The sequence below is a fragment of the Sminthopsis crassicaudata genome, chromosome 3 (assembly GCF_048593235.1).
Source record: "Sminthopsis crassicaudata isolate SCR6 chromosome 3, ASM4859323v1, whole genome shotgun sequence".
NCBI classification, from domain to species: domain Eukaryota; kingdom Metazoa; phylum Chordata; class Mammalia; order Dasyuromorphia; family Dasyuridae; genus Sminthopsis; species Sminthopsis crassicaudata.
In genome coordinates this window covers 274,107,818-274,126,572 of record NC_133619.1, presented here as the reverse complement: position 1 = coordinate 274,126,572, position 18,755 = coordinate 274,107,818, and the positions used below count along the sequence as shown (strand labels likewise).

Here is an 18,755-nt window from a genome sequence, read left to right as displayed (position 1 = left end):
TTTAAATATAATCTTTTATTTAACAATAAAGTAAAAAAGTCAATATTATAGATATTAATACATTAGAGCATGTATTCATAATAATGTATATATAATAAAATACCACATGATTCTCATATAAATCTGGATCACCCTCTTCTATTCACTATTTCTGATCCTTTCATCATTAAAATGCTCCATTTATCTTAAAGGAGAGTGTATTTGATATATTGATATACTTACAGGAACCTGGCAAAGAAACACATGAGATAGAAAAACTCACGTGCTTACAGTAATTAACATTTCTGGATTGTAGAGTCAGTGATATTGGTCCATTCAGGAATAAGTGCATCATATGAAACTGCTTCTCTGTTCAGTGTATGATTTCCTTACAACTGCTCAAGATGCCTTCTGCCACTCCCCATTCAGACCTCTCCCCCATGAAGAAGTGGTCCTCCTTTCTCAAACCAAAGGTGCTGGCAGAGAGCAACAAGTTCTAGGGAAAACTTTACCCTTTCCCAATTGTAGATGATGCTGAAGGAGGGAAAACAAAGTTGTTATTGAAGCTCTTGGACAATGAAGTCATTTCAGTTTTTACCCAGTCAGGAATCATTCCACTGAAGGCTTCTGTCAGCTGACTGCTTCTGCCATAGCTTCCATAGAATAGTTTTTCAGTCTCCTCACTATGACTTCAATTCTTCTCAAGTTCTTATGGTTCCTCTACCATTCCACTATGAGGTAGCTCAGGAGCAATGATTATAGTACTGAAAATGAAGTCAGGATGACCTGGTTCAAATTTTACTTTAGACACTAAAAACTGTGTGATTCTAGCTAAGCCACTTAATTTCTGTTTGCCTTAGTTTCTTCAACTGTAAAATGGGGAGATGAACAGCATTTACCTTGCAGGGTTGTTGTGAGGATCAAATGAAACAGTATTTGTAAAGTGCTTGATATATAATAGATGCCATATAAATGCTTATTCTCCTTTCCCTTTAATGGCTTACCCTTGATATTGTAAGTCATCTTTTATTTAAAAAATTCAACCTTCTAAATTTCTTCTATCAAATTACTTTAAAAAGTCTTTTAAAAATGATACTTCATTCTCCAAATTTTATGTGATTTCTCATTATTTTGATTTTATCCTTTTTTGACTTAAAATGGCATATGCAAATTAGATGAGGTATCCATCATGCTTTAAAAGAGCTCTGAAAGCTTTTAACACAGTTTCCAATCTCATTGGTTCTTTGGAAGCTGTTTCCATACTTTTCTATTTCTCTAGTTTGTCATGAACTCTTTTAAAATAAAATTAAACTGTTCTCACATAAGCAAGGAATTTTTCCACAGAAGTGATAAAGGTATGTGAGTCCTCACATCTATACCATAGAATAGATAATTTTCTCTTCAAAACAGTCTAATCCGTACCTGAAAGTTATTTCTTCACACACATATATTAAGACTGTATATTAAACAAGGTTATTTTAGTACTTGTATTAGGAATCAGAATAGTCATGTATAATAGTAGCAATACCTCATGTTCTTTGAAAATTATTATAAATCTCTTCCTTTACATATTTTCTGACCCTTTCATCATTAAAATCAATTTATCTTAAAGGAGAGTAGATTTGACATATTGATCATCATTTCAGTCATTAGGTTCAAAATCTTAGTCATCTAATATCCCTCATCTAAACATTTTCCAAGTTTTGATGATTTTGTTTCTTTTAAATTTATTAATTAGTTTTTGATATTTACTTTTATAAGATTTTGATTTCCATTTTTCTCACTCCCTCCCCTTCTTCTCAATACAACAAGCAATCTGATACAAATTGTACATGTACACTCATATTAAACATATTTCCACATTGGTCATGTTGTAAAAGAAGAATCAGAAAAAAGGAAAAAATCACAATAAATATAAAAATAACAAAATGAAAACATTATGTTCCAGAATCTACACTCCTTTCTCAAGATGTGGATAGCATTTTCCACTTTTGGAATTGTCTTAGATCATTGTATTGTCCAGAAGAGCAAAGTCTGTCAAAGTTGAGCATTGCACAATATTGTTATGACTGTGTACAACGTTCTCTTGATTCTGCTCACTTCACTCTTACTGATTATATTTCTAAAATGTATTATCTATGTGTATTATCCATATCCCTCATTCTACTAGCTATGAGCTAAAAATTCGATTCTTTCCTCTTTCCTTCTCCTGATATACTAAGCAGTAAACATTTATAAGTACCCATTCTGCATTCACATTTTTTCTTCAGTAACTTTATTTTTCCAATTACATGTAAAGATAGTTTTAAATATCCATTTTTCTAAGATTCTGCGTTCCAATTTTTTTCTCCTTCCCTCCCTTCCTCTCTCACTTCTCTCCCCACAACAGCAAGACATGTACAATTATTTTAAATATATTTCCATATTAGTCATTTGGTGAAAGAAAAATCAGAAAGAACAAAAGGGGAAAACAATAAAGAAGAAGCAAACAAAAAGGTGAAAATACTATGCTTCAATATGTATGCAGTCTGAGGTTCCTGGATAGCATTTTCTATCCTAAGTCTATTGGAATTATCTTGGATCAAAGTATTATGAGAAGAGCTAAACCTGTCATAGTTGATCATCACATAATTTTGCTATTACTGTGTAGCATGTTTTCCTGAGTCTGTTTACCTCATGCAGCATCAGTTCAGGTAAGTTTCCAGGATTTTCTGAAATCAGTCTGCTTATCATTTCTTATGGAAAATTAAAATTTCATTACATTCATATATCATAACTTCTTCCGTCATTCCTCAATTGATGAACATCCACTCAATTTCCAGTTCCTTTCCATTACAACAGCTGCTACTAACATTTTTGCACATGTGGATCCTTTTAACTCTTTTATGATCTCTTTGGGCTATAGACTCCAACTGTGGTAGTAACACTGGATCAAAGGTTAAGCACAGTTTTACAGTCCTTTGGGCAAAGTTCCAAATTTCTGCCTTTACTCTTTCTGAGGCAATAGAGGGGGTACCGTCTTTGACCTAAAAAAGAGTTAGGATATAGTAGAAGAGACAAGATATGCAATTTTAAAAAAGTAAGTAAAGACATAAAGTTGGTAAGTGCCCAGAGAATGGTAAGACAGCAACTGATACCGTGGATATGCTGAAGGCAGCTCTAACCTGCTTTGGAACAGATTGTTAAATTTTCAGTGTCCACATTTATGCCTCGGAAACTGGTAGTTGCTATAAATCAGGAATTTATTTATTGTTTTGTTGATTGCTTAGGTTTAAGAAAATGTGAATAATTTGAATTAAACTTCAGAACATTTGTACATATATCCCCAGCCTCCTGAGCCTATTTGTTAATTTTTTTTAATCAGTACACTCCTGTATTTACTGTTCTATAAACAACTGTCAATCTAGGTTATTGTTGTTTTCAATAGAAGTTTCTGTCTTGGAGTGGGGGGAATAGTGGAGCTGTCATTGGGAGTCCCATTGTTCTATCATATATACAGCTCAAGGATATATCCTCCTTTCTTCCAAAGTAGAGCCAACAGGATTAACTACTTTGGCTCAAGGAAAGAGTGATTTTCCACTTTCTTCTCCAGATCATTTTACAGATGAGGAAACTGAAGTTAACAGAGTTAGACAAGATCACACAGCAAATGTCTGAAGTCAGATATGAGTCTTCCTGATCCTATCACTCTATACACTGAGCTACCTAATATAGGTGATAAATTGACACATATTTTGGAGGGTATAATGGATGCATGGATCAATATATTTGGGAGATAAAGCTAGAAAAGCAGATCGGAAGGCCTTGAATGCCAGTGTGGGGCTTTATTTCATAGCTCCAGTTGGGAATGTTCTCTGAGGTTTGATTCTTACTAAATGGCTCATCTTTTTTTCCTCCCCTTCTTGCCTTCTCTCCCCTCATGGAACCTCTGTTCTTTGGCTGCTTCCTTCTCATTCTGCCCAACCTCTGCTGCTGCAAAGTGATTCTCTGCTTCCCCTGTGCCCATGCTATCTGGGCCTGTGTTCGCACCTGTCCAACCGGCTGCACCTGCACTAAGGAGCGCAGCTGCTCCGTATTGTGTGACAGGACGGGCCTCCTGCAGATCCCCAGTGAGTTCCCTTGCGAGGCCTCCTTCATCAACCTGGACAAGAACGGCATCAAATTCCTGGCAGAGCGGGCCTTTGGGACCCTGCCCTCCCTCCGACACCTGTCCCTGAGTCACAACAACATTTCCTTCATCACTCCAGGGGCCTTCAAGGGGCTGCCTAACCTGATGGAGCTCAGGATTGCCTACAATGAGGACATCCGCTACTTGCACACAAGGACTTTTGCTTCCCTCCGACACCTGGTCAGGCTGGACGTGGCAGGCTGCAACCTGTTCAGCATCCCTGACCGAATCTTTGTGGACCTCCCTGCCTTGCAGGAGCTTTCCTGCTTCCAGAACCACTTCCGCCGGGTGCCAGGGGCCGTCAGGGGGATGCAGAACCTGACCCATCTCTACTTGGAACGAAACTGGATCGAGGCCATTGCCTACAATTCCCTGCAGGGCCTGGGCCGGCTGCACTCCCTGAGTTTGCAAGACAACAGAATCAGTGTGGTGCATGCAGGTGCATTCCAGGACTGCCAGAGGATGGAGTACCTCTACCTGAATGACAATCTCCTCCACGATCTCCCAGGGAGCTCCTTCGAGGGCCTGAGCCACCTAAAGATGCTCAACCTTGGCGGCAACTCCCTGAGCCAAGTGTCCAGGGACTGGTTCCAGGACCTGGTGGAACTGGAAGTGCTCTACCTGGACAGGAACAGGATACAGTCCATCGAGGAAGGGGCCTTTGAGAACCTCACCAGCCTTGTGGCTCTGCACCTCAACAGCAATAACCTCACTTCCTTGCCCTTCTCCGTCTTTCAGCCGGTCTACTTCCTGGGCCGTCTCTACTTGTTCCGGAACCCTTGGCACTGTGACTGCCAGTTGGAGTGGCTCAAGGAATGGATGGAGAGTTACGGACTTGTCCGGGACGTCACTTGTGCCTCCCCATCCTCCGTGGCCAGTGGAGACCTGAGCTTGGTGGACTTTCACCGGTCCCAGGGGGGGCTCTGCCTGGACCCTGAGGAGCTGAACCTTACGGTCCCCAGCGAGGCCCCCTCGGAGGGGCCTCCCTCTGCCACTGAGAGCAGGTTCAGCAGCCTCATCTCCAAGCTCCTGTCCCCAAGGGCTCCGCCAGAGAACGTGACCAACAGCACCTCGGGCCTGGCCAACAGCTCGCTGCTGGATAGCCTTTCCTCAGGCCTGGAGGGGTGGCCGGGAAGCAAGGCCTTGACGTTTTGGGCCTCTCTTCACCTATTTCTATGTGATATAGTGACGAGACTGAACATGGGATGAATTCCCATGGCGTCCTGGGAAAGCAGATACTTAAGCTCTCCAAACCATGCTGATCCTGGGGTGCTTGGAACTGATCTGTGGTTGCAGGGGATTACTGGGAGTGGGGCTGAATGGCGGGAGGGATAGAAACCCGGGAAAATGTTGTTCTGACCACTTCCCACCCCCAAAGACAAACACAATCTCAGCAACTGCATCAGAGAGGAACAGAAGATGAATATACTTAGAGCTCTGTGTTCAGTATTCCACGTTTTACCCAGGGTGGCCTTTTGCCTATATGATCTATTATTGTGGTGGTTGTCATGGTTTGTTGAGTTGTATTTAACTCTTCATGGCCATTACCTGCCAGTGCTGTCCAAAGGGTTTTCTTGGCCAAGATGCAGGAGTAGTTTCCTATCTCTACTGGATTAAAGCAATCAGAAAGTAAGTGACTTGCCCAGGATCACACAACTAGTTTAAGGTCAAATTTGAACTCAGGGCTTCCTGACTCTAAGCCCAGCACTCTATCAATGAAGCTATCTAGCTGCCTCCTATGATATATATGTGTGTGATGGGTATGTGTGTATAATATATATACACACACACATACACATATATATAATTTTATGTATATATATATATTTGTGCATACACACACACATATGGCAGAGTGCTTATGAGACTTGTCTGAAAGTTTCCAGAAAGTATTAAGTATTCTTCTCCCCATAACATCTCCCTCACTCGAGGATTTTAGATTCTGACATTCCCGCCATAAGAGATTTTTTCTTTGGGGCTAAACGTTGCCCTCTCAACTCCTCTTTTGAAATAATCCAATACACTTTAGTACAAAGATTTTTTTCCTTCCAGAAATGGGGAAAAGGACTGGGGGGCTATAAAAGTAGAACCAGATGAGGAGAGTGGAGGTACAGATCACTGAAATGATTGGCTGGGGGAAGGCACAGAAAGGATAGCAAAGAGGGAATTTGATGGTGAACACAAAATTGATTTCAATTTCTTCAAAAGAGGAGTTAAGAGAGGGCAATGGTTAGCCCTAAAGAAAAAAAGAATTTCTTAGGTGGATCTTTTAATAAGGGAAGACAGGATGGAGGCAGAATCTGGTCCTTTGCATATTTTATTATTTGTCAACTGTAGAAAAGATATTGAACTCCCAATATGTGGGAGATGGTAATTTAGGGAAGTTTTCCTTCCATGATATTTGACTATGAGAAGGAACCCATGACAGTGCAGAAAGCCATCTCTCTATTTACCTGACCCCTTTTCCCCCATCCCAGGGATATTAATGGCTCTCCCCAAACCCTTCCACAACAATTTTCAGAAACAGAAAAAATCTAATAGTTGGAATAAGAATGGACAGAAATGTCTTGAATAATTCTAGAAACCTGTAACAGTACTCTTGTGGTTTTTATTTTTATGTTTCAAGGCATAGACTGAAGAAGCAAGGCTTTGGAAATATCATACACAGGCTGAGTATATTATTCCTCATTTCTTCTTTCCAAGCAGGAAGATCAAAAGCTTCCCACTAATTTACAGGCATTCTCTGCCCAGTTTACTGCCCCCAAAACACCATCAGAGATTCCTAAGTTGAATGTCCTTGTGTTCTTTTTATCTAAAATAAAAAGAGGAGCCACATGAGTTTATCAGTCAACCAATAAGCATTTATTTGTTAAGTGCCAATTACATGTCAGTTACTGTGCTAAACACTAGGGATTAAAAAAAAGGACAAAAATAATTAGTCCCTATCCTTAAAAAGTTTACACTCTAATGGCTCATCAGATGTTTTATAAATGCTGACATGACCTATCTAGTGCATGGGATTTTGTATTTCTAGGATATTTATAAGTTAAGATTAAAGTAATCCTCTGAATGCATTGAATTCTTTGTATAATGGAAAGCTGTTTTTCAAAGCCCAACCTTGCTTTGTCTATTGCACAGTTATAGGGTTGAGCTGAGGAAGATTTGAAAGAAATGGTATTTTACCCAGCCACTGGAAGCTTAGTATTAAGAATTTTTAAAAAGGTACTAATTGAGCATGCATTTTTAATATAGTTTGTTTTTCTATAGATTGTTAGGCAGGGTTTTTTTTTTAAAAAACATGTTGCATAAAACTTAAATGCTGAAGGTTAATTTAATGTTTTCAATGTATTATTTCAAGTTTTATTTTTCATGTGCAAGAATCAGTGGAAATCAGGTCAGAAAAACCATTTACTCCAACCATATCTGATAGAAAGCTATGGAAGGGATGGCTTGAGTGATGGAGACTTGTTTTTTGCATCTTTGTAACAATGGAAATTCAGGGTAAACCTATCGGTCTAGGTTGCCAAGGAGTAGGATGTCACCTAGAGAAAAATGTTTTTCATTATTTTTGACCCGGGAGGGTTTGAGGTATCAACTTTAATATGTTTTCTTGGTACTGACTGGCTGGCTGGCTGGCTTGCTTTTTAGAGATAGTTTTTATATTGGAAGTTTTTGAACGAGTATCAAAACCTAAAGTTCCTCTTGGGAGGTTTTTTTTTTTTTTTTTTGGTTTTTTTTTTTTTTAAATAAAGTTGTTAACCAGAATTCCAGCAGAATTGTGAGTAAAATGAGCTGGGAGCCATATAATGAATCATGAATAACCTGGAGTGAGCTTTTAGTGAATTGTAAGCCATTATGACCTTGATCTAAGAGGAGAAAGCACTCCTATTTTCAGGAGTTAATTTTTTTCAGGCCATTATGATGCCACTTTGAACCTTGATGAAGGCAGAATACTAAAATAGTCCTTGTTCAGGATTACTGTGTCTTCAAAATGTATCATTTACTTCATCTGCTAGAATCAAACTTACAGTTGTAAAAATGACAAGAACATTGGGTGGGTGATGTGGGAGGAGGAAAACTGGGGCAATGCCTTCCTGAGGTCAGGTAGGATTTCTTGCCATTTCCACTATATTAGGCTAAGAGAGGAAAAAAAAAAAGCATGGAGAGAAAGGATTCATATTTCATGCATTAAAAATGTAGAGGGATCCTACAATTCCTTTCTTATTTTCTCCCTCCCTTTCCCAGTGGAAGAGCCAGCTGGGCATTAATTTTCTTTCTTAAGCTATTTTTATAAGATCTAGTAATCTCATTGTAAGCAATGTTGTTATAGTGATATAGTTATGACTATATGTTTTTAATAGGCAAGGGTGTTTAAAAAATAAAACATAACAAAGCAAAATAAAGCTCATCAAAGCTTAGTCTCTCGAGCCCTAGAAGCTCAGGGCAGTTATTTCTCTATCCTTCCATTCATGTAGGCCATATATGAGAATCTAAGTGTGTTTTAAAAGTATGTGCTTGGGAAGAGGAGGAGTACCATTTTAATAGATATGGGTCCCAGAACAGCTCAGTGCTTCAAACCTTACTTTCATTTGTGATTAAACTAGACAGAATTTTGAAGGTTCAGGAAAACATCTGTACAATCATTTTTAGAGGAAGTTCTCTGAAATCCTCCATCCCTAAAAAAAAGTATGTTTTACTGATAAAAGGTATAGATAAATTATGTAATTATGGCCCAGTCAGACTCATTAAAATGGTAGAGACAGGTCAGAAAAACTAGATAACCTTAGAGGTTTTTTCCAAACTTTATTTGTAGATTCCATAAACAGTAGTTATTTGTAAATATACAACAGTAGAAAAACTTATTCTGAGATGTCTGAGAAAATGAGTTCAAAACCTTTGTTACTTTTTACTTGTTTCATTTTGGGTAATTTTCTTCATTTTTGTAGATCCTGATTGGCTTTTCTATAAAATAAACACTGGTCTGTTTGGCCTCTGAGGTACCTCTCAGATTGAAATCTATGATTCTGTGATTCCAGTCCTGGAAACATAGGAAGGTGAACAGCTTGCTTATTTGGCAAATTCATGTGGATTTGTTTGTAAAGGTTTGATTCCCTACTTATTTTCAAGGATTTAGAGTTCAAGAGAAAAGCATACGACCATCTTTACAGAAATTGCTTTATTTAAATCCTCCTTCATATTTGAGGTCTAAACAAGTCAGATTAAAATGCAGAATATGAAAATGAATTATTTTGAACATTGATCAAGACTTAACACCAATGTGAACACTGTCCTGAAACTTAAGAGTAAAAGGGGTGTTTCCAGGGCACTTAATTAATGAGAGTTGTTAGGTTCTCCAGAGATTTTGCAGAATCTTATGAGTTAATAAATATTAATGCGAATAGCTTTGAATGACTCTCCTTGTGTCTTACACCCAAACCCATTATAAAAGTCTCCAGTGGAGTGGAAAACAACAGGAAAGATTCTTAAAGTGCTGAAAATTTGAATTATACTTTTACTGTATCTCTTCTCAGTTACAGGATGTATGTGTTCAAGAGGGTTGCTGGCTAATTCGTTTGGAATCTAGATAAGGTACCTGAATGGCTAGGATATAGAACCTTGGTTTGAGCAGGAAAGTTATCATTTGATAGTTTTTAAGTCATGTCTGACTCTTTGTGAACGGAATTTTTCCTTGGTAAAAATACTAGAGTGATTTGCCATTTTCTTTTCCAGCTCATTTGACAGATGAGGGAACTGAGACAAGCAGAGTTACATGACTTGCTCAGGATCATATAGCTAATAAGGGTCTGAGGAACTCAGAATTTAGGAAGATGAGTTATCCTGATTTCTAGGCTTGGCACTCTATCCACTGTAATATGTAGGTGTTCTAGCAAAGAAAGAGGACATCCTGGCTTAACTGTTTGAGACTTGATTCTTAAAGTAAATGATGTTTTAAATGCTTTTGATTTTCACAGCCTACTATTCTCCAGTATACTTTTTCTCCATGCCCCATGGCCACTGAATCTTTCCTTGTAACAAACAAAAGCAGTTCAGCAAAATCAGTTGAGTGAGAAATATATGCACCATATACCAAATATTACACCTGTAGTTCCCAATCTGTCCGTTGAGAGGAGGAAATTATATATTGTTAAACTTTATTCGATTTTAAACATTTCCATTTCATTATTAAGAACTTGACATACGTATTTCCCTATACAAAGAATATAAACAGCCTATTTCTGAAACTTTACTTCTCCGTTATGTATGGTGTCTTTTCTATATATTTCAAATTTTACATGATAATTCCAATATTGCTTCGCTTGTTTCTGAACTTCCTTAATTCTCTTGTTTATTTTTTTTTAAAGGATTCATTGATGCTTCTTTCTTTCTTTTCTTTTTTAGCCTCGAATAAAAGTCCTCCCTATTGCTGAGATTTCAGTGATGACTTTCTGTCTTTTCCCCAATTTTTAGATCCTCAGCAAAATCCAACACTTAGGATCCAGGAGAATTTACCCGAGGTCTGAAAACTCTTTTTCAAAATAAATAGAGTCGAGGAGGTTTAATGTCTTTTTTTTTTTATCCTTGTAAATTAATACCCTAACCTTAGAAGCTACTTTCCATTAAAAAGTTGTAGCCATTCAGTAGTGTTAGACTAAAGAGTCCTAGATACTATTTGTACTTTCTAGTTTCATTGATATATAGCTGATGAACACTATACTTAATGTGAGATAGAATAGCTATAGTTTTAGGGGTTGCAGTAATGTATTTTGTGTGATCCATTGAATGTTTTGTAAACCTCTGTTTCCTTTTTTTTTGGGGGGGAGTTGCCCACTTTCTTTGGATGTTGTGAGGAATAAATAACAAATAATTGTAAGCCATATGGTATATGCAATGCAGAATATTTAGGCCACTTATGGGTTTAAGAAAGGAAAGAGAAACTTCATTAGTTTAAGTGGATAGCACATGGAAAGAAGTACATTCTTGCCAACATAGTTTTACTAATTAAAAGAAAAGATGCAACTAAGCATATAAGAAAATATGCTCAATTGCATATTTTCTTATAAAGAATTAATTGCCTAAGTGTAATTCCAACCAGGGTTAGAAGAGCAAATTCCTGAAATAATCAAGTGATTGTCAGAGATTCCAGACCATTCCTGTTCCTTCCTTTGTTTCTAAAAAAGGGTTAAAAAAAGGAAAATGGTTAAATGATTATTTTTCATTGTAGACTTCCCCTATTCAGTCTCTTGAAAAGGTGGTTAAAATAAAATTGTTATTGCATTTTAATAACCACCAAAAAGCTTATAGCTGAGCTACAGCTATAAAACATCCTTAAGTCAAGGTTTAATAGTTAACATTTAGTAATACTGCTCCTGTAGAACTAATTGTCCCCTCTAATGTTGTTTAACCTATCTGTTTTCCCCAGATAGCTTTTTTTTGTTAGGGTTAAGTGACTTGCCCAGGGTCACGTAGCTAGGAAATGTTAAGTGTCTGAGACCAGATTTGAACTCAGGTCGTCCTGATTTCAGGACTGGTACTCTACCCACTGCGCCACCTAGCTGCCCCTTCTCCAGATAGTATTTTACAAGGTCTAACATTTTCCAGGGTTTTTCCTGCCCCCCTCCCCCCCTCCTCTCAGAATTTTCCTCAATCAAAAAAGTTTTCTTAGGTTGGTAACATAACTTTGGAAAGCAGATTCCAAGGCCTCTGGAGTCAGAGCAGGCATGAAATATGCTGATAGGGGCCCTAGTCCCTTAGTACCTAGCCAAGGACTATCATGAATATTCTTCCTGAGAGGATAAATATGTGGGAAATGGTAGTAGTGGAAGGAAGCTGTGGAAAGGGGAAAAAAAAAGGAGAGGAAGTAAGGGTGAAAACAATCTCTGCCTCTTTCACAGTTTGTCCTGGGCTGGGTCTACTCTGAACAAGCAGTTCTGTACTTTGCAGAATTCACTTTTTGCTTGAAGCTATGAAAGCTGAGAAATCTGTGCAAGTTCAGAAACAAAAAGAAACAAAGGCTAAAAACAGAGATTAAGGATTTTCTAATTGCTTGGAAAAAGCAATGCTGATTGCCTGGAAAGTTTAAAATCCTCCAAGAGGTGAAAGGCAAAGCTAGTCTGGAGGGTTCCTTGGAGTCCAGGAGGAGGGGTCATGATCACTTACCTTGTGACACTGGGTTTAGCAAATAGATCATGACTATTTTAAGTTTCCATATTCTTCATGTGTGTTCTTGCTCTTCATATACAGTTTCCAAGGAAGCATGTGTCTTCTTAGATGGAAGAATGGAACCAGACCATCCAAAGTAGCACTTGTCTTTGGGAAGGATTATTGATATAGTGGCTAGAGTGCTGAATTTGGAAGTGGGGAGGACATGACTGGGATTCAAATAAATGGCTTTGCTCCTTACTATTTGTGAGTCCTTGGGAAAGTTATTATTCTACCCACTCTGGGCTTCTTATTCTTCATCTGTAAAATAAAAAGGTTGAACTAGATGATCATTAAGGACTATTGCTGCTCTAAATTCACCGGGCAGCTTGCCATTTTGGCACATTAGTGGTATAAAATAACATATGTAACCTGGTTCCAATGGGACTTTTGTAGCCTCAAGCCCCTCCCAAGGGGGTTAATTTACCTAGTTTTTGGTCTTGTTCTGGCAGAGCTGTCCAGGCTGGAAGGTGAATCAGTATTTGGCTCAGCCCTCAGCTATCTGGTCCCAGACCAAGCCTTGTTCTCTCCGACCCGGCACCGGGACAGCTGTCTGACCAGATGCCTTGCCAGCCTCCCTGTGGTAGCACACTTCACCACTCCCTGCTTTCTACTTCTTGCCTAGAGTCACCACTGGGGAATAGTGCGACAACCTCCTGCCTTATGGCTCAAATAACAGTCCCCGTAAATTCCCAGAACAAAACTTCTTTTTCTGGCTGCTGCTCCCTGAAGTGGCACTGTGTGTGTCATTTCTGCATCCCTAGCATCTAGTACAGGGCTTAGCATGAAGTAGACCCTTAACAAATGGTTTATTGAGTGGTTTAGCATCATGGGAATGATCAATATTATATAAAAATAATAACAGTTAATAGGACTTTATGATTGGCAAAGAGCTTTACAAACATCTGATCTCCCCACAACCATTTTGGGAGGTAGATCCTATTATTATTCCCATTTTACAGATGAGGAAACTAAGGTAGGCAGAATAAGTGATTTGCCCAGAGTGGTCACACAGTATCTAAAGGAGATTTGAACTCCAGTTACAGGTATCATAATTACTCTGCAAGGTTGAGGACAGGCAGTAAAAGTGGTGGTATTGTCTCTAGAAAGCTGAAATACTGAGGATTAACCACTAAGTCTGAAAGTGTTTTTATGAAATATAAATGCATGATGGCCAGCACTGTTACTTACCTGTGCTGACAATAATTGGAACTCACTTTTGGGTCCTGTACCTTAATCAAACCAATTAATGTCCCAACTTTCTAGCACTTTCATTTCACCTTCTAGAATTTCCCCTCTTGTCGTCATCATCTCTTTTAATACTGACTCTCTTGAATTACTGTCTGTAGGTATATGTGCTATACTTTAGCGATATAACCTGGAGCTGGTCTAGTGTACATTATACTATATACTAATAGTTCTAATATTTGAGTATCAGAATTTGCTCGTCTGGGGTTTATAGGATAGTGCTTGGAATTATTCAATCAAATCACTAATGTGGGACAAAATGAGAAAAGTGCAGAAATATAGGCCTTTATATTCACATTTTAATCCAACTACTAATATTCAGTGTATGTCCTTACTACCACAATTTACAGAAAATAAATCAAAGTAGTGGTTATGTTTATTATTTTAGATGTATAAGCAAGCTAATTTTGGTAGAGCCAAAGCAATATACAGATAATTTGGGGATTTCTTCTACAATCTGGAAGGATATTAAATTAGAAAGAAAATCTCAACACTTTGTGGTTGGATTTTGGCTACAATAATTTGTGTACCATTTCCATATGCAGATACACATAGTTCTATATTTTTACATTCTTCTTAATATTGATTCCTAAAATTCTGAGAATAAAAGAATTCAAGGAGGAAAAATATCTTCCTTAAACATGATTCTCCAGCACTGTAGTGAAACAAAGTGTTAGGCTTGATTGTGGTACAATGGAGAGTCTTGGATTAAAATCCTGCTTCTCTGGCTTATGTGACTGAGGACAAGTCATTTAATTTGTCTGGAACACAATTTCCTTAACTGTGAAAGGGGGAAAATACTCATTTTATTGGTCTATAGTATCTAATTTACAGACTATTATGAAGATCAAGTGGGATAATGTATGCAAAATATTTTGTAAACTTTCAAGTGTCTATTATTAGTACTACTTGTCTTTATGGAGTTGAAATATAAAATATAGCTTGTTTGTAAATTTAAAAATATTGGTAAAACTTGTGCCTGTTGCATATAGATTTTAAAATTGGAAATACATTAGGATCATAGCTGGATTATTTGGGTGCAGTTACCTGGTGAACCTTTCTGTAAGGTAAAGATGATGCCAATAAAGCAAATAATCCTTAATTTGTTTTATTTCATTAAAGTGAATCAGTCACAGTGGTACTGTCAGTGGATTATTCCTGGTGACCTTTGTGAAGTTTTATGTATAGAAACAAGAGTCTATAAAAATCCTTATGATCTGTGTAAGCTCCTTGAGATAATGGATTGTTTCATTTTTTGGCTCTATGTTCCTAGGGTTCAGTAGGTTTTGGTACATGATAGATGCTTAATAAATGCGGGTTGATTGATGAATGGAATAAGAATACATGTGTATTCTTACTTTGATAAGTAAAGGACAACAATTTTGGCTGCTGTTTTTCTTTTTTTTTTTTTTTTTAAGAAGGACTTGAAGCATTCTATAAAAAACCTGAAATCAAAGTGAAGACATATTTTTGATTCAATAGTCTTTACATTGCTGAAAGTCAATTTTTCTTTCTATTTTTATGTGATGTTGTAATTGTAGTAAAAGAACCTGGAGCTATTTTAAATTTGAATCAAATCTGACAAGTGACTGAAATATAACAGGTCTAAACGATGGAAATCTTGTAATGGCAATGAGGCAAGATAGACACCTACGCAAGTGTTACTAGTGAAGTCTGATGAAATACTCTTTTGGGAGTTGGTGAGATAACTTCGCCTTTGTTCCCAGACACTTTGATAGCAATTTTTGCCACATTTTATATCTGTCTGTACATGCTAAAATTAGAACAGAGTAGGCCTTGTTAAAATCCATCAGACCATTTCTTCTTATCCTTCTGAGGATTTTTGCCTGTGATGTGAACAGACAATTGGTTTTTCATGTTTTATACAGTTTATTCATACTTTTTTCATTCTCTCCAATTTTGAAATGACAAAAGCCCATTTCTACTGTTTCCCATAACACAGCATCCTACAGGTATGTATATTCTACAAATAATACTATGGAATCTCTCCTCTTCCCCTCTCCACACAATAATTGTATAGGGTTTCATTAACTCATTTACTTCTCATATCCTTTACATCAGCTTTATGTTTAAACTCTGACAATAGGTCAAAAAAATTGGAAAGGGGAGGGTTGGTATGCTGCTAAGGCATGTAAATAGACACACATATAGAAAAAAAAGCAGGACATTTACAAAGAATCTGGACCTTTTAAATTCCTTCATTGCCTGAGTGCTGAAGGACATCTGCACAAATGCTATTACATACTAAGGCATTGCTGTACCCTGTAAATACTTACAATCGGATACGGTGAAATTTACAATAACCATTAACATCTCGCTCTTTTATCACTGAGACAATACTTCAAAACCTTTTATAAAAAGGCAATAATACATAGAGAAAAAAGAACACAGTAAAATTTTATGAAAAACAACCCTAGAATTGGGTTTGCAATTGCCACACGCCTGAATTGCAATTAAACAAACAAGATGTTGTGTACTTAGCACACAGGAATTGTGCTACCATAACACGTCACCCTGCCCACTGCACACAATGGTTCCCCCGGTACAGATGACATTTTGGGAGACTTGAGATTGTAAATAAATCCCCCCAAATTCCTTCTCTTTTTAAAAAATGTGGGGTCCCTGTGGAGGAGCTTCTACTTCTACTCCCAAGCATAACTCCTGTAACACAAGATTGTATTTCCTCCTCATCTAAGAAAAATCAACCCTACATTCCTAAGACCCAGTGAAACCACCAGTCACTTGTGCAAACCAGAAATAAAGGCGATAACTTACACAAAAGTAATAGCGTCCCAAGGTTAAGAGGGGACAGAGGTGAGACATACATGTGTCTATATAAACACACATTCGTAGTTAAGAGGTGCACTTGGGGTCAGAAACAGCCTCTTGTACGGTGACTAATAACCTCTTTTCTTTTGCTCAGTCCATTCACACAGGTGCAAGACAGTGATGAGGTGTTGGGTGAGTGGTGATGGAAGAGCTCTGGGTGGTAAAAAGCAGGACTTTTTTTTCCCACTCAAAGAGATAATATGTATATACAGTGATACAGAGGATTGCCTAAGAGATTGTATGAGGGATTTTGTAAACTGTTACTTTTTTACTAATTCTAAGGACATGTTTTTTACTTTAACTTTTGAAACACAAGTACATGGCAGCAAAAAGGAATGAATTATTCATTATAGTTCTGGCATGGCCCATGTAGCGACCGACTCCCCTTAGATACTTTCTAAATACATCTGTCATTGAAAATTTACAGATTTACTTTCCATATTCAAGAAGATCTGGCTTTTACCTTGAGGAAATGGCTATGTCTTTGAGGCAAAAGCTAGAGGACTTAAAAGCCAGTTTTAGATCGGATGCAAAATTCAGCCCTCTGAATTTTGTCCTTTAAATATGAGATTCTTCTTGTCTAATGACCAATGAGTGGACATGAGGCAGGAAGAATTGAATCATATTTTCATATTCTTGCTATAAACAAAACTACAAGAAAAAAGGAAGTTGCAGCCATATAGCAGAACAGTTCACACATACTTCTTGCAATCCTGCAAAGCAATTGGAGTGGTTATTATCAATGTCTACCCCAAAACTACAAGAAACATTATTTCATGGAATATTGGTCATCACACATTGCAGTACTAATAATGGTAAGTGGTCGCAAAAAGACCACCATGAAAATAACTGCAGCTGATGTACCAGCATGGGTTGCTGTGGATGAAGTGGGAGAGGAATTTTATGAGGAATGAAAGATCCCTCAAATCAAACTATGTTCTCTGACACTTGGTGCTGTTTAAAATAAAAGTAGGAAAAGGCAAAGATGAGAAACATATGGGCAAGTATGGTTCAGGAAAAAGAAATGAGAGAAGTCAGTGACTTGTAGATTACACAAAAGCTTCATGCCTCTATATCATGAATACTTTCTTTAAAAAAATTGGTAGGCACTAGACATGGTAAGCACCAAATAACCATATAAAGAATGAAATATTGACTTTAACCAACAAGAAAATGACTTATTTATTTGGGAGTTATCCCTGAGTCAGCAACAACTGAATAGTCAGACTATTAGAGCTAACATCAGAATTTGTAAAAATAAAAAATGAATGAGAGAGGAGTTGGGGGAAGGAGAGAAAGAGAAAAGAGGGAGGAGGAGGAGGAGAGGAAGGAGAGGGAGAGGGAGAGGAAGAAAGGTACATGCCAGAGGCAACACTAGGATAGACTATAAAACCACCTGAAAAATCTAACAAAGAATGATAGACAGTTATGAGCAGCATTGTCTCATAAAGCAGAGGGAAGGAGTAGAGGATGAAATTAGTTTAAAGAAAACATGGCAAGATGGAAAATTAAGCAGTCATCCCAAGGGCATTCAAAAGTGAAAATGTAGGAACCCCAAACAAGGAAAATGGAAAAACCTTACAAAATTTTTTTAACAAACTTTTCTATTTTATGGAGAATGTTCCACTCTAGCATTAGCCTCTAATACAGTAATATCACTGGACTACCTAGTCTCTAATATCATAGTCTCAGCTGTTCTTAGAGAGGAGGCAGAAACAGTACTAATGAAGATAAATATGAGAAAAGGAGTCAGATTGGACCAAGTATACATAGATCAAATTTATGCTGAAAATGATAAAACTGGTAACAATGATGGACTAACATACATGCTATCCAAAAGATGAGATACACCAAAAGTGTGAAAAAAAATCTTGGACCTCACTAATGTTGAAAAAACAGTGACACTCAACATGACTCCTCATAAAGAGATGCATATTAAAATGACCAGAAAAAGAAAACAAAAGGAAAAAAAAGTGACCAAGAGAACATCAACTATTTTATCTCTAGGTTTCTCTTCCGTCTATACAAATATTTTAATGATTCGCAAATACACAAATTGAGGGCATCCTCAATGAGGATATTAGAAAGGAATAAGTAGGTTTATGCAACCTATATTTAACAATGCACCATATCTTTACCACTTCATAATTCATTGCAAGAGGTAGAAAATATAAAGTTCCATGTTTTTATGTTTGCCAATTATGAAAAAATTTTAATGTAGTTAGCACAAAATGCTACCTGAAAGGCTCCTTCACAATGATTTGTTTCTTATCTTTTCATCAAGGTCACTCAAAATTCCTTGAAAGATGTC

The 18,755-nt window shown here is 37.4% G+C and overlaps 1 protein-coding gene and 1 long non-coding RNA gene across 3 annotated transcripts in view; both read left to right on the top strand.

Annotated features, from left to right (window-relative positions):
• Nucleotides 1–18,755, top strand: part of LOC141561339 (uncharacterized) — a 95,318-nt gene that overhangs the window by 15,282 nt on the left and 61,281 nt on the right. The window lies entirely within an intron of this gene.
• On the top strand, nt 3,854–5,484 carry NYX (nyctalopin; the record flags this gene model as incomplete). The annotated part of the gene is made up of 1 exon (XM_074297408.1): nt 3,854–5,484. A coding segment is annotated over one exon (1,503 nt), but the record flags the coding sequence as incomplete, so codon positions are not given.